This window comes from Piliocolobus tephrosceles, chromosome 15 (assembly GCF_002776525.5).
Source record: "Piliocolobus tephrosceles isolate RC106 chromosome 15, ASM277652v3, whole genome shotgun sequence".
Lineage (NCBI taxonomy): Eukaryota > Metazoa > Chordata > Mammalia > Primates > Cercopithecidae > Piliocolobus > Piliocolobus tephrosceles.
In genome coordinates, this window is record NC_045448.1 from 86,394,986 (window position 1) to 86,409,727 (window position 14,742).

The 14,742-nt window shown below is 44.9% G+C and overlaps 1 protein-coding gene across 1 annotated transcript in view; it reads left to right on the forward strand.

Moving 5' to 3' along the window:
- The window catches only part of ELMOD3 (ELMO domain containing 3), a 32,829-nt gene that overhangs the window by 17,684 nt on the left and 403 nt on the right, over positions 1-14,742 (forward strand). Inside the window, 1 exon segment of the mRNA XM_031934223.1 lies at positions 3,190-3,376. Within this exon segment, the coding sequence (XP_031790083.1) occupies positions 3,190-3,376 (187 nt within the window).

Here is a 14,742-nt window from a genome sequence, read left to right on the forward strand (position 1 = left end):
AGCTGGGACTACAGGCCTGTGCCACCACACCCAGCTTTGTTTTGTATTTTTTAGCAGAGATGGGGTTTCACCATGTTGGCCAGGCTGGTCTTGGACTCCTGACCTCAAGTGATCCACCTGCATGAGCCTCCCAAAGTGCTGGGATTACAGGCGTGAGCCACCATGCCTGGCCAAAAAAAAAAAATTTTTTTTTTAGTAGCCAGGTGTGGTGACGCATGCCTGTAGTCCCAGCTACTGGGCAGGCTGAGGCAGAAGGATCACTTGAGCCCAAGAAGTGGAAGCTGCAGTGAGCTGGGATCACACTACACGCCAGCCTGGGTGACAAAGTGAGACTCTGTCTCGAAAGAAAGATCTTTGCTGGCCGGGCGCAGTGGCTCATGCCTGTAATCCCAGCATTTTGGGAGACCGAGGCAGGCGGATCATGAGGTCAGGAGTTCGAGACTAGCCTGGCCAATATGGTGAAACCCCGTCTCTACTAAAAAAGTACAAAAATTAGCTGGGCGTGGTGGCACATGCCTATAGTCCCAGCTACTTGGTAGGTGGAGGCAGAGGTTGCAGCGAGCTGAGATCGCATCACTGCACTCCAGCCTGGGCAACAGAGCAAGACTCCGTCTCAAAAAAAAAAAAAAAAATCTTTGCTTTGTCTTTGGTTTTCAGGAATTTGACTGTGATGTGTCATTGTGTGGATTTCTTTGGGCCTCTCCTGTTTGAGGTTAGCTCAGCATCTTCAGTCTGTAGGTTTGTGTCTTTTGCCAAATTTGGTCAATTTTCACCCATGATTCCTTTGAATACTTTCTTCAGCTCCACACTTTGTCCTCTCTTGTGGGATTCCAATGATACAAATGCTATCTTTGTTCATTTTTTTTTTTTGAGACGGAGTCTCGCTCTGTCACCCAGGCTGGAGTGCTGTGGCCGGATCTTAGCTCACTGCGAGCTCCGCCTCCCAGGTTCATGCCATTCTCCTGCCTCAGCCTCCCAAGTAGCTGGGACTACAGGCGCCGCCACCTCGCCCGGCTAGTTTTTTGTAGTTTTTAGTAGAGACGGGGTTTCACCATGTTAGCCAGGGTGGTCTCGATCTCCTGACCTCGTGATCCGCCCGTCTCGGCCTCCCAAAGTGCTGGGATTACAGGCTTGAGCCACCGCGCCCGGCCTCTTTGTTCATTTTTAAAAATCTTTGTTATATCCTCAGATCTCTAAGGCTCTGTTCATTTTGGTTTTTGCTCTTCTGTCCCTCTGTTGTTCATATTATGTAATTCTATTGTTACTGTCCCATATTCAAGTTCACTGATTCTTTCCTCTGCTGTCTCTGTTCTCCTGTTGACCCCATCCAGAGAGTTTTTAGTTCTAGTTATTCTATTTTTCAGTTCTAAAGTTTCTATTTGGTTATTCTTTATATCTGCTGTTTCTTTACTGAACCTTTCTATTCTTTCATTTTTTCAAAGTGTATTTGTTCATAATTGCTTACCAAAGGCATTTTATGGTAGATACTATAGTCATTTTCTGTCATTGCTGTAACAAATTACCGCAAACCTAGTGGCTTAAAACAACACAAATTATGATCTTACAGTTTTCTAGTTCAGAAGTCTGACTCAGGTCTCTCTGAGAACCTGTGTTCAAGATCAAGGTGTTGGCAGCACAGTGTTCTTTTTGGAGGCTCTGGAGGAGAATCCATTTCCTTGCCTTTTGCAGCTTCTAGAGGCCACCTCCATTCCTCCGTCTTCAAAGCCAGAAACAGCATCTCTCTGAGCCCCATTCTTCACAACTCTTTCTCTGGCTCTGGGCTTGTGCCTTTCTTTTCCACTTTTAAGGACACTTCCGATGACATTGGGCCCACCCACACAGTCCAGGATCATCTCCCTTTCTGCTGATCTGCTGAATGCTACCTGCCATCTTAATCCCCTTTGCTATGTTACATAACATAGTCATAGCTTCTGGGAACATGGCCATCGTGGGGCGGGGGGATTATTTTGCCTACCACGGCTGCTTTAAATTCCTTGTCAAATAATTCCAACAACTGTGTTATCTCAGTGTTGGTGTCTGTTGATCATCTTTTCTCATTCAAATTGAGAATTACCTAGTTCTTGGTGTAACAAGTGATTTTTTTATGGTATCTTAGACATTTTGGATAGTTTGTATGAGACTCTGGATCTTACTTAAATCTACTTTAGCAGGCCTCCTCTGTTACTGTGCCAGCAGGGGAAGGAGGGACGTCACCTTGTTCCTGCCAGGTGGGGGTGGAAGTCCAGGTATCCCATCTGGATTATACTAATACCAAGTTCGAGATCAGCCTGGCCAACATGGCTGGTGGGGCAGGGGTACCTCGTTACTCGTCCTATGTGACTTCCACATTGCAGAGGAGGCAAGGGGCTCCTTACCCCTGGGAAAAATAAAGTCCCAGCTCCCCGCTGGGCCTTCTCTGATGCTACCCTTGTGGAGCTAAGGGTGCCTTGACAGTCAGGCCAGGATGGAAGTCTAGGGTCCCTACTCCGCCTTTTCTGGAGAAGAGTGAGGATAGGGCCACAGTTTTCTCTGTGGTGTTTTGCTGCAGTAGGGTGAGTGTTGGCTAAAGCTTTCTGTCTTGCTACACTGCCTCTTTCTCCACCCTTTGGCTAGAGAGAGCAGCTTTCCTTGGGGCTTTTTAGTCTGCTCCCATTGGCATTTCTGGGTTGCTGTCTTCTCCAGTACCACTTGGGATATATTAGGCAAAAAGAAACCCAGGAATTCACCAGAGAGTCATTTCTCAGCTCTCAGGATTCCTAGTAAGTCTGTCTTCCCTCCTTTCAGAGTCTTCTGTTTATTTTATATGGTAATGTCCAGGGCTTTTAGCTGTACTTAGTGGGAGGAATAGGCAGAAAGTGCATTATTCATCTTGTTCCAGAACTGTAAATTCAGCCTTTTTTGTAAAGGATCACTGTGGTTGTTTTGTGGAGAAGTAACTGTCAAGGGTCACAGACAGCAGCAAGAAAACTGCTGCTGTGGGAGGCTGCCCCAGGGTGCTGGGATCCCCGTTTGGTACATAGCCCCTGCTTAGCTCATTAGAATGAGCCCCACAAGTGTGGCAGAAAGTGGACCTGTGCTGCTCATGCTCTCCTAGCCTGGGAAGAGGCCAGTGTCAGGGCAGCTTCCCACGGCAAGCTCTTAAAGCATTGCTCGCTGCCACACCCTGTTTCTTCATGGCCTCTGTTACAGGAGCGAATCCAGCCACGGACCTGAGAGGCGCAGGCTTCCTTGCCCTCCTGCATCTACTGTACCTGGTGATGGACTCAAAGACCTTGCTGATGGCACAGGAGATTTTCCACCTGTCTCGTCACCACATCCAGGTGAGACTTTGGTGGGAAGCCAGAGGAAAGGAAAGGGCTGTGGAGCTAGGACCTGAGTGGCCCAGAGGGCTCCCAGGACAGCTGAAACAAACCAGGAATGGGCTTCCCCATCAGTCTGACCTGCATTGAAATATGAGCTCTACCATTTATTAGCTGTGTAGCTCAAGCAAGTTCCTGAACTCCTCAGAGCCTTGATTCCCTCATCTGCAGAATGGAAATCATAGTGTTAGAAATGCTTGTTCTTTGCTGCCGTAAAGAAATAGCACTTGAACGTTAATTTCTTCAGCAAGGCTATTTTTTTACTTTCTACAGAAAGGGTACACTAGCTAGCAGTTTTGCCACGAGAGTACATTGAATAAAGGAGACAGGGTCATTTATAACTTGACCCATCTACTTTGCTGCTGTGTCCGGTTTCTATTGGCTGGAACAGGACTTCACATTCTGTATTTGTCCTGATTGGCTAGCAACTTAGAACTTTTTAAAAGAGGCAAAGGCAGAGGAGAACAAAGGAAGGGGCAAGTAACTTGTGGAATGCTGAGAAAGGTAAAAACACCTTCAAATAAGGATGAGGAACAGGTTATGACTTAATGCTTGCTTGGACTAGTATAAGCATGCCAGGGCAATATTTAGGCTAAATTGTGGGAGCTAAGAACATAAAGTACATTGATTTCTTTATTACAGCTAGTAGATGTTTAAGAATGTTAGCAGAGGTCTTTGAATAAATTTTGCTTCTAAGAGAAGTTACTATTTAACTTAAGTAGATGGGGAGGAAAGTCTTTGAAGAGGAACCTCTACTCTACTTTTTACAGTGTGAGCCCCAAAAATCTGAGGTCTCAGTTAATTTAGAAAGTTTATTTTGCCAAGGTTGAGAACACAGGCCCACCCGTGACACAGCCTCAGGAGGTCCTGATGATACCTGCCCAAGATAGTAAGAGCACAGCTTGGTTTTACACATTTTAGGGAGACATGAGACATCAATTAACATATGTAAGAATGAACATTCATTCGGTCCAGGCGGGATGACTAGCAGCAAAAGCAGGAGGACTCCGAAGCAGGGAGGGGGCTTCCAGGTCATAGGTAGATGAGAGATAAATGATTACATTTGAATTTCTGATTAGCCTCTCCAAAGGAGGCGATCAGATATGCATTTGTCTCAGTGAGCAGAGGGGCAACTTTGAATAGAATGGGAGGCAGGTTTGCCTTAAGCAGTTCCTGGCTTGACATTTCGCTTTAGCTTAGTGATTTTGGGGGCCCAAGATATTTTCCTTTCACATTTTCCCCCTTTTCTTTTTTGAAATCTTTTGGAGAAAGCATTTTAGAAGAAAATGAATCTCTGGTCTTAGGTTTCATCTGATCTCTTATAGCTAGGATGGTTTATTCCTAGACGGGTAGGTTCTGAGTTATTAGGAAAGTTCATTTTTGGAAGGTTGTGAAGTCTCATGTCCTGTGAAGAGAAAATACGGGGAGGAAGGGAGAAAACAACAAACAAAAGAACAATCCTGGAAAATCAATATAGGCCACATTACTCTGAAGTCTGTATATCAGTAGGCAGGTATGAATGTGGCTTATGTATGTAAATAGGTTGCTGTTATTTTCTTCTGAAGTTGTCTGGCTTCAGTTTGCAGGGCTGCAAGAAAGCACGGCTTAGTTTTCAGTAACTCCAAATTAGAAAAATGGAAAAAAAAAGAGGAAAAGAAATTGAAAACATTATTTTGTTTTGTTTTGTTTTTTTGGAGACAGAGTCTCGCTCTGTCCTGTCAACCAGGCTGGAGTGCAGTGGCGCGATCACGCGCACTGCAACCTTTGCCTTCCGGGTTCAAGCGATTCTCCTGCCTCAGCCTCCTGAGTAGCTGGGATTACAGGCACACGCCACCATACCCAGCTAATTTTTGTATTTTTAGTAGAGACAGGGTTTCACCATGTTGGTCAGGCTGGTCTCAAACTCCTGACCTCGTGATCCGCCCACCTCAGCCTCCCAGAGTGCTGGGATTACAGATGTGAGCCACCGTGCCCGGCCAAAAACATTATTTTGAAGACTTGTAGCCAAGAAAAATTAGAATTCAGCCCAAACTGTAGAAAATTATTAAAATTGAAAAACATTAGGCAATATTAGGATCTCATGACAGGTGTACTATAGTTTTTAAAACATAATTTTTCTTTCTCCAGTTTCTTGGTTTTACTAAAGACAAATCATGGTAGGACCGATTTGCTTTATAATACTTGGCCAGATTATTTGTATAAAATACAGCAAGAATAATTATTTTAAACATAGGCTTTTTTAAAACATTGACTTTGATGGAACTTTGTTATTTAGAAGGAATCTCAGGCAAGACTTTTTTAAAGCCAAGCCTTGCCATGGATTTGTACCATCAAATATCTATGAGTTGGGTGAATTTCCTCTCCTCTTGAGGTTCCAAGATAAACCTGGGGCTCTTGGGCCTGTCGTAAAGTAACATTCTTTACTTAACACAAGTCAGAAACCCTGTTCAGGGACTGTGTACACAAAATATGAGGCCAGTTTCCCAAGGGCTTTATTGGCTCCATAAATCAAGTTTGATTCCTTAAAAGAAAGAACACGGTTCCAGTCAAAGCCTTGGTAAAATAATCAGTTTCTCCAGTTGTGTCCTGTTACCAGTGAAAATAGATTCTTATGGTACTTATGCAAATAACTATATTGCCATAAATTAAGAGTACTCACAAATAGTTTCCAAATCCTGGAAAAATCAGATAGAGAGAAACAAATATGTTCCAAATATGTTCCTATGTTTTGGTCATAGGAGTATACTAAATTGTTAAAAGCTGTCAATAGCTCAAAAGAAAAGTTTGAAGACTGATAAACAAAACAAAGGATCAGCAATGTTTTAAGCAAAAAGCCAAAAAAATTATTTCAGTCCATGTAGTTAATTCCTGTTCTGCTTTGATATTCATGAGCATTTGAACTCTCCATGAGTCTGAAAGTTTTTCCTCTATTCTGATGTCACAATCTCCAAAGTTATCAGAAACCTGCATTCAAGAGCCCCTTTATAGATGATTATTATTATTCATTTGTTTTTAGACTAGTCTTGCTCTGTCGCACAAGATGAAGTGCAGTGGTGCGATCTTGGCTCGTGGCAACCTCCACGTACCAGGTTCAAGCGATTCTACTGCTCAGCCTCCCAAGTAGCTGGGATTACAGGCACCTGCCACCACACCCGGTTAATTTTTGTATTATTAGTAGAGACAGGGTTTTGCCATGTTGGCCAGGCTGATCTTGAACTCCTGACCTCAAGTGATGTGCTCGCCTCAGCCTCCCAAAGTGCTGAGATTACAGGCATGAGCCACCATGCCCGGCCTATTACAGCTGATTATAAAACCACCCTCTAAAGAGGACCAAGCAACACAACAATTGTCTGTGGATGACAAAGTTTTAGGGAAGCCATCCAAAGACACAGTTGATAAGGAAATTTGTTACCTCTGTGGCACACAATAATTTAGCGTAACAGTTATAATTATTACTGATAATGTACACTAAGTTATATCAGAATTATAGGAGTTTCCCATAATTTTAGAACACCAATAACATATTTATACAAATACAGCCCGAAGAAAATAATACACCATTTCATATTTGACAATGCTTCCTGTATAATTTTTTTTTTTTTTTTTTGAGACGGAGTCTTGCTCTGTCGCCCAGGCTGGAGTGCAGTGGCCGGATCTCAGCTCACTGCAAGCTCCGCCTCCCAGGTTCGTGCCATTCTCCTGCCTCAGCCTCCCGAGTAGCTGGGACTACAGGCGCCTGCCACCTCGCCCGGCTAGTTTTTTGTATTTTTTTTTTAGTAGAGATGGGGTTTCACTGTGTTAGCCAGGATGGTCTCAATCTCCTGACCTTGTGATCTGCCCGTCTCGGCCTCCCAAAGTGCTGGGATTACAGGCTTGAGCCACCGCGCCCGGCCTCCTATATAATTTTTATACCAAATAAGCCAAATTATGTCATTTTTGGACATTATGGAGACTTATATCTTAAAGGATTAATCAGGTCAGAAAAAGACATAATTTATGATTTGATTTTGGAAAGTTTGTCAAATATCAAAGGTTTAAAACTTGACATCACAAAATAGGATCACAGGTCATTGTAAAATAAGTTATTCTTTTAACCAAAGCGATAACTCAAGGATTTCAAAAAGAAGGTGAAAATATCCATTCCTTGAGAGTAGAGACTTGACTTTTCAATCAATAAGGCCTAATAAAAATAGCATGAAGCCAATTACATTTGTTTTTCAAAATTTTATAAACAATCTATAAAATTGTAATCTTGACCATAAGATATAACTTCCATAAGCCTTTTATAACCTTTTTAACCTTTCTTAAGGAGTTGCTTAATGCTTCAAGAAAATTTCTTAAGGAGTTGCTTAATGCTTCAAGAAAATCCAAGCACAGGGGGTCATGTGCTGCTTTTGCATCAGTGTACCTTTGACATTCATGATTAATTTATAAAGAAACTTTACCTATTTTATCTTTCAAAAATCAGCTCTTACAATCTCATGCACCCACCTCTTCCGCAAGAGTCCCTGGGCCTTGAGGAGTTGAGTAGCTTTAATTTCTGGCCCTGTGTCTTAGGGATGCAGTTTATCCTGATTGGCATCTTCTACCAGGCTTGAAGTTGAGGCTTTAATTGCTGTCAATGTTTAATATTTGGCAGGACATAGGGCCGGGTGCAGTGGCTCACGCGTGTAATCCCAGCACTTTGGGAGGCCGAGGCGGGCAGATCAAGAGGTCAGGAGATCGAGACCATACTGCCTAACATGGTGAAACCCCATCTCTACAAAAAATACAAAAAATTAGCCGAGTGTGGTGGCGGGTGCCTGTAGTCCCAGCTACTTGGGTGACTGAGGCAGGAGAATGGTGTGAACCCAGGAGGCGGAGCTTGTAGTGGGCCAAGATCACGCCACTGCACTCCAGCCTGGGCGACAGAGCAAGACTCCATCTCAAAAAAAAAAAAAAAAAAGATTTGGCAGGACATGGTGTTCTTTTTTAGACCCAGGAGTTAAAGCCCTGTAACTCAATGTTGCAAGGCCTTTTTTTTTTTTTTTTTTGAAACAGAGTCTCATTTTTGTCACCCAGGCCGGAGTGCAGTACGTGATCTTGGCTCACTGCAACCTCCACCTCCCTGGTTCAAATGATTCTCCTGCCTCAGCATCCCGAGTAGCTGGGACTACAGGTGCGCACCACCGTGTCCATCTAATTTTTGTATTTTTAGTAAAGATGGGGTTTCACTATGTTGATTAGGCTGGTCTTGAATTCCTGACCTCAGGTGACCCACCCGCCTTGGCCTCCCAAAGTGCTGGGATTACAGGTGTGGGCCACCACATCTGGCCAGCACTTTAAAAGCACATACAGAAAGATACATGGATGCAATAACCTTAATTTAAAAACAAGATAATTCAGTTACTTATCTAGGGATGGGTCTCAGGCTGTAGACTGCTGTCTACCATCCTAGAAGCAGGAAAACAACAAAAACAAAAACAAAAAGACCAGCTCATCTTCCCTGTTAGAAGTGAGCTCAAACTCCAGAAAGGAGTTATCTGCCTTCCATTGTCATCAAAATAGGAAATCTTGCCTTCCTTGTTAAAAGCAAGTAAAACTCCAAATAAAAAGAGGAGTTGTACAACAAAATAAACTTTAGATCTTGTTTGTTTGTTTTGAGATGGCGTTTCACTCTGTCACTCAGGCTGGAGTGCAGTGGTGCAATCTTGGTTCACTGCAACCTCCACCTCCCAGGTTCAAGCAAGTCTCCTGCCTCAGTCTCCTGAGTAGCTGGGGTTAAACAGGTGCCCGCCACCACACCCGGCTAATTTTTTGTATTTTTAGTAAAGACAGAGTTTCACCATATTAGTCAGGCTGGTCTTGAACTCCTGACCTCAGGTGATCCACCTGCTTTGGCCTCCCAAAGTGTTGGGATTATAGGTGTGAGCCACTGCGCCCAGCCAAAGATCTTCACCAAATTTGGGGAAATCAGGGATTCTCTGGAGGGGGGTGCTCTCAGACCCTCCTCAGCAAATTGTCCTATTGGTTTGAGCCATAAAATTAGCTCATTCTGGTACCAAGCACAGATAGGAGATTTGTCAAAGGTCAGGGGCATCCCCACTCAGAATCCATCCATAGTTACCAAAATGTGAACCTTGAAAATCTGAGACAGATCTCAGTTAATTTAGAAAGTTTATTTTTCCAAGGTTGAGAATGCATGACTGTGACACAGCCTCAGGAGGTGCTGATGACATGTGCCTAAGATCATCAGAGCACAGCTTGGTTTTACAGGTTTTGGAAGATGTGAGACATCAGTTAACACTGTAAAATGAGCATTGGTTCCTCCGGAAAGGTGGGAGGACTGGAAGCAAAAGTGGGATGAACTGGAAGCAGGGAGGGGATTTCCAGGTCATAGGTAGATAAGAGACAAATGTTGTGTTCTTTTGAGCATCTGATTAGCCTTTCCAAAGGAGGCAGTCGGATATGCATTTATCTCAGTGAGCAGAGGGGTGACTTTGAATAGGATGGGAGGCAGGTTTACCCTAAGCAGTTTCCAGCTTGACATTTCCCTTTAGCTTAGTGATTTGGGGAACCCAAGATATTTTCTTTTCACAATAGAAACTTCAGCTGGCTCACTGGGAAAATTAGAGACAATGTACAAAAGTAGCAAGCACAGCTGTGATGTTGCTGTTTCAACTCTTTGCCCTCCCTGAGGAAATCCCTTGCACAGGGGTAGCGTCTCTTGGCCCTGAAAGAGAAGAGTTAGCCTTCACGTGTCCAAGAGGAGGAGATGGACCTCCATGAGTCATGTGAGCCACAGGCTTACCAACAGGCCAGAGGTGCTTCGGTAGCTCCTCTGTCTCTGTCTGGACCTGCCCTCTGGTGTTGGGTTTTATAGTTTTCTCAAGTAGCAAAAGGTGGCAATCCCTCCATCTTATTTTTATTTTTATTTTTTGAGACAGATTCTCACCCTGTCACCCAGGCTGGAATGCAGGGCACAATCACAGCTCATTGTAACCTCGACCTCTCAGGCTGAAGCAGTCCTCCCACCTCAGCCTCCCAAGTAGCTGGGACTACAGGTGTGTGGTACCATGCCCAGCTAATTTTATTTTTTAATAGTCTCTCCATTTTAGAAAACAAATTTGACCTGTTTCCTGCCATCTGTCTATCCCATATTCATGGGACCTAGGATTCATTCATTCACTGAACGAAGATTTTTTCAACATCCCTTGGTGCTAGTTATTCTTCTTGGTGCGTGGGATACATCAGTAAATAAAACAAAGATTCTTCCAGCAGAGATGACCATAAGCTCACTATAGCAATACATTATAGAGTGCTCTAGAAAGTAATAGGTACTAAGGAAAAAATAAATAGGATAGAGTTGACAGAATGTGAAGAGGTGGTTATAGTATTTTTGTAGGGTGGTCAGGGTAGCTGTCAAGAGAGGGTGAGACTTAAACCAAACCTTGGAGGTGGGAATGTTAGCCAAGCTGATATCTGGGAGAAGAACACACCAGGCAGAGGGATTAGCTAGAACTAAGGACCCAAGAAAGGAATGTGTCTAGCATAGGTAATGAGTAGTAGGGAAGCCACCCGGAGTGGAAAGAACACAGGAAGGGCAGTAGGAGAGGCGGTCATAGAGGTGATGGGCCAGAGGGTGCAGGTCCTAGCAGGCTATGAAAAGGACTCTGGACTCTAGGTTTTACGCTGGGTAAAATGAGGAGCCACTGCAGGGCTTTGAGCAGCAGAGTGACACAATCCAACTTAATTTTTTTTTTTTTTTTTTAATGGATCCTACCAACTGCTAAGTTAAGAATAATTTCCAGTGAGGGCTTTTGTAATAAGTTAGGGATGATACTGATTTGGACCAGCATTATTTTCAGAGGTGTTGGTGCAGTGTGGTCAGATTCTGGATGTAGAATGTCGAGTATATGGGCCTAAGAGAGTAGAGCCAGCAGGTTTTTCTAATGGACTGGATGTGAGTTTAAGGGAAAAAAAGGGCTGGGTGTGGTGGCTCACGCCTGTAATCTCAGCACTTTGGGAGGCCAAGGCGGGTGGATCACAAGGTCAAGAGATCAAGACCATCCTGGCCAATATGGTGAAACCCCCCGTCTCTACTAAAAATACAAAAATTAGCCTGGCGTGGTGGCGTGTGCCTGTACTCTCAGTTGCTCAGGAGGCTGAGGCACGAGAATCGCTTGAACCCAGGAGGCAGAGATTGCAGTGAGCCGGGATTATGCCACTGCACTCCAACCGGGCAACACAGCAAGACTCCGTCTCAAAAAAAAACAAACAAAAAAAAACACAAAGAAACACTTTAGCTTCCTCTCTTATAACATGTGAAAATAATTTCAACCTCATAGAGGTGTCCCAAGTTGTAGATAAACAATGTAAAGTGCCAGGCACATTAGGCACTATCTTGTGTTTTTTATTTTATTTTATTTTATTTTATTTTATTTTATTTTATTTTTTTGAGACGGAGTCTCGCTCTGCCGCCCAGGCTGGAGTGCAGTGGCGCCATCTCGGCTCACTGCAAGCTCTGCCTCCCAGGTTTACACCATTCTCCTGCCTCAGCCTCCCGAGTAGCTGGGACTACAGGCGCCCGCCACCTCGCCCGGCTAGTTTTTTGTATTTTTAGTAGAGACGGGGTTTCACTGTGGTCTCGATCTCTTGACCTTGTGATCCGCCCGTCTCGGCCTCCCAAAGTGCTGGGATTACAGGCGTGAGCCACCACGCCCGGCCATCTTGTGTTTTTTAAATCAGTTGAATACATATCTGCTTACACACACACACATTCACACACACACACAGTCACAAGCATCAGTAAGGTGGATCCGTTCTTGAATCTGAAACTTTTTCTGAAACAGTTCCTGCCACCCAAGCAGTTTTTCATTTCTAACTTGTACTGAATATCTCTATCTCTGTAGAAGAAACACCCATTAAATCTCAAGGCTTCCCATATGCCTGTCTATTCCGGGACACATTGGAGGGGACCAGTGTGGGCCTTCGTGAGTATCTGGTCTGGAGATATACTGGGACCTCACAAACTGAGGAAGTAGGCATATTCTCTGGTCTTCATGATTCAGGAAGGGAATATCTGGGTCAAGTTTGAGGACTGTGGTTGTTAGCTTATGAAACAGTGTGGTCTCTTGCAGGGACATTGCTTTGTGATATCAGATGCCCAGAGGTTGAGGAGTATCTTAGCTATCACTGGTCCAGCCCTCTCATTTTAGAGGTAAGAAAAAGAGACCAGACAGGGGAAATGGCTTCCCCAGAGTCCTCCAGCTGAGATCAGTCTCGAAGTCTCAGAGATCAGTCATCTCTGACCTCAGGTCTCCTTCTTGTGGCTTATGAAGGCTCTCTTGTAAGATCTGCCTGCAGAAATATGGAAACCATGGTAGAAACCACGGTATATTGCCGGCTTAGAATCCCCCATTTGTTTTGAAAGAAGGGCTTGAATGAGGTGAGGGAGCAAGTCACTCAGATGTCAGGGAAGAGCGTCCAGGCAGAAGGAACAGCAAGATGAGAGAGGATATCCTGCGTACTTCAGTCTTCACACACCTAGACTGGCCACTCTCATCTGTCTGTTTCTTATCCCTTCGCCTGCTGGCCTTTGAGGAATTCATCAGAGACTTTTATTTACTCCACGTCAGACAATAAGAAACAATAGCAGGCTGGGTGCAGTGGCTCACGCCTGTTATCCCAGCTCTTTGGGAGGCTGAGGCAGGTGGATCACGAGGTCAGGAGTTGGAGACCAACCTGACCAACATGGTGAAACCCCGTCTCTACTAAAAATACCAAAGTTAGCTGGGCGTGGAGGTGCACGCCTGTAATCCCAGCTACTTGGGAGGCTGGGGCAGGAGAATCGCTTGAACCCGGGAGGCAGAGGTTGCAGTGAGCAGAGATCACGCCACAGCACTGCGACCTGGGCGACAGGGCGAGACTCCGTCTCAAAAAAAAAAAAAAAAAAGAAAAAGAAGCAATAGTAAAAGCCAACAATAATGTATCATATACTTAAAAATTTGTTAAGAGGGCTGGGCACAGTGGCTTACGCCTGTAATCCCAGCACTTCGGGAGGCCAAGGCAGGCAGATCACCTGAGGTCAGGAGTTAGAGACCAGCCTGGCCAACATGGTGAAACCCCATCTCTACTAAGAATACAAAAATTAGGCAGGTGTGGTGGCACATGCCTGAAATCCCAGCTACTCCGGGCTGAGGCAGGAGAATCATTTGAACCCGGGAGGCAGAGGTTGCAGTGAGCCAAGATCGCTCCACTGCACTCCAGCCTGGGCAACAGAGCCAGACTCTGTCTCGAAAAAAAATTTTGTTAAGAGGTTAGAGCTGGCTGAGTGTGGTGGCTTACGCCTGTAATCCCAGTACTTTGGGAGGCCAAGGCAGGTGGATCACCTGAGGTCAGGAGTTCAAGACTAGCCTGACCAACATGGTGAAACCCTGTCTCTACTAAATATACAAAATTAGCCGGGCATGGTGGCAGGCACCTGTAATCCCACTTACTCGGGAGGCTGAGGCAGAAGAATGCTTGAACCCAGGAGGCGGAGGTTGCAGTGAGCAGAGATCATGCCACTGCGCTCCAGACAGGGCAGCAGAGCAAGACTCTGTCTCATAAATAAATAAATAAATAAATAAATAAATAAATAAAATTTAACTTGACCGGCAACACTCATGAATCTTGAAAACAAAGAGTTTTCCAGGAGAGAATCTATAAGATCAGAATACCAGCTGGGGGATATAGCCCTGCCAGCAGCCAGTCTCGTGCTCTCCTAAGGAGAGAGTTGAAGTTTTACGTACCCATGGGACAACCTGTTAAAGGAGAATTGTCCAAAATTGCAAACGCTAGGGGGACTCCCAGACTCCCATCCATCCCAGTAGTATGGAAGTGCTTCAGCCACGCTGTCCTAAGCATAGCGCTACAGCACAGTCGCACTGAGAGAGGAACCATGCATCGGGTTCCTTGCTGGCAGGCCAGGAAGCACTTTATAATGATGCTTACTGGCTGGGCACGGTGGCTCACGCCTGTAATCCTAGTACTTTGGGAGGCTAAGGCAGGCGGATCACTTGAGGTCAGGAGTTTGAGACCAGCCTGGGCAACATGGCGAAAGCCTGTCTCTAATAAAAATACAAAAGTTTGGCTGGGTTGCTGGCACATGCCTGTAATCCCAGCTACTCCGGAGGCTGAGGCATGAGAATCCCTTGAACCTGGGAAGCGGAGGTTGCAGTGAGCCGAGTTCACACCACTACACTCCAGCCTAGGCGACAGAGTGGGACTCCGTCTCAAAACACACACACACACACACACAAATAATGCTTACTTACAGACAATTTGTATAGTTTTCCAAGCAGTTTCCATCACTCCATTCCATCAACACGCCCATCCTGTGAGAGAGGTAGGGCAGAGATGA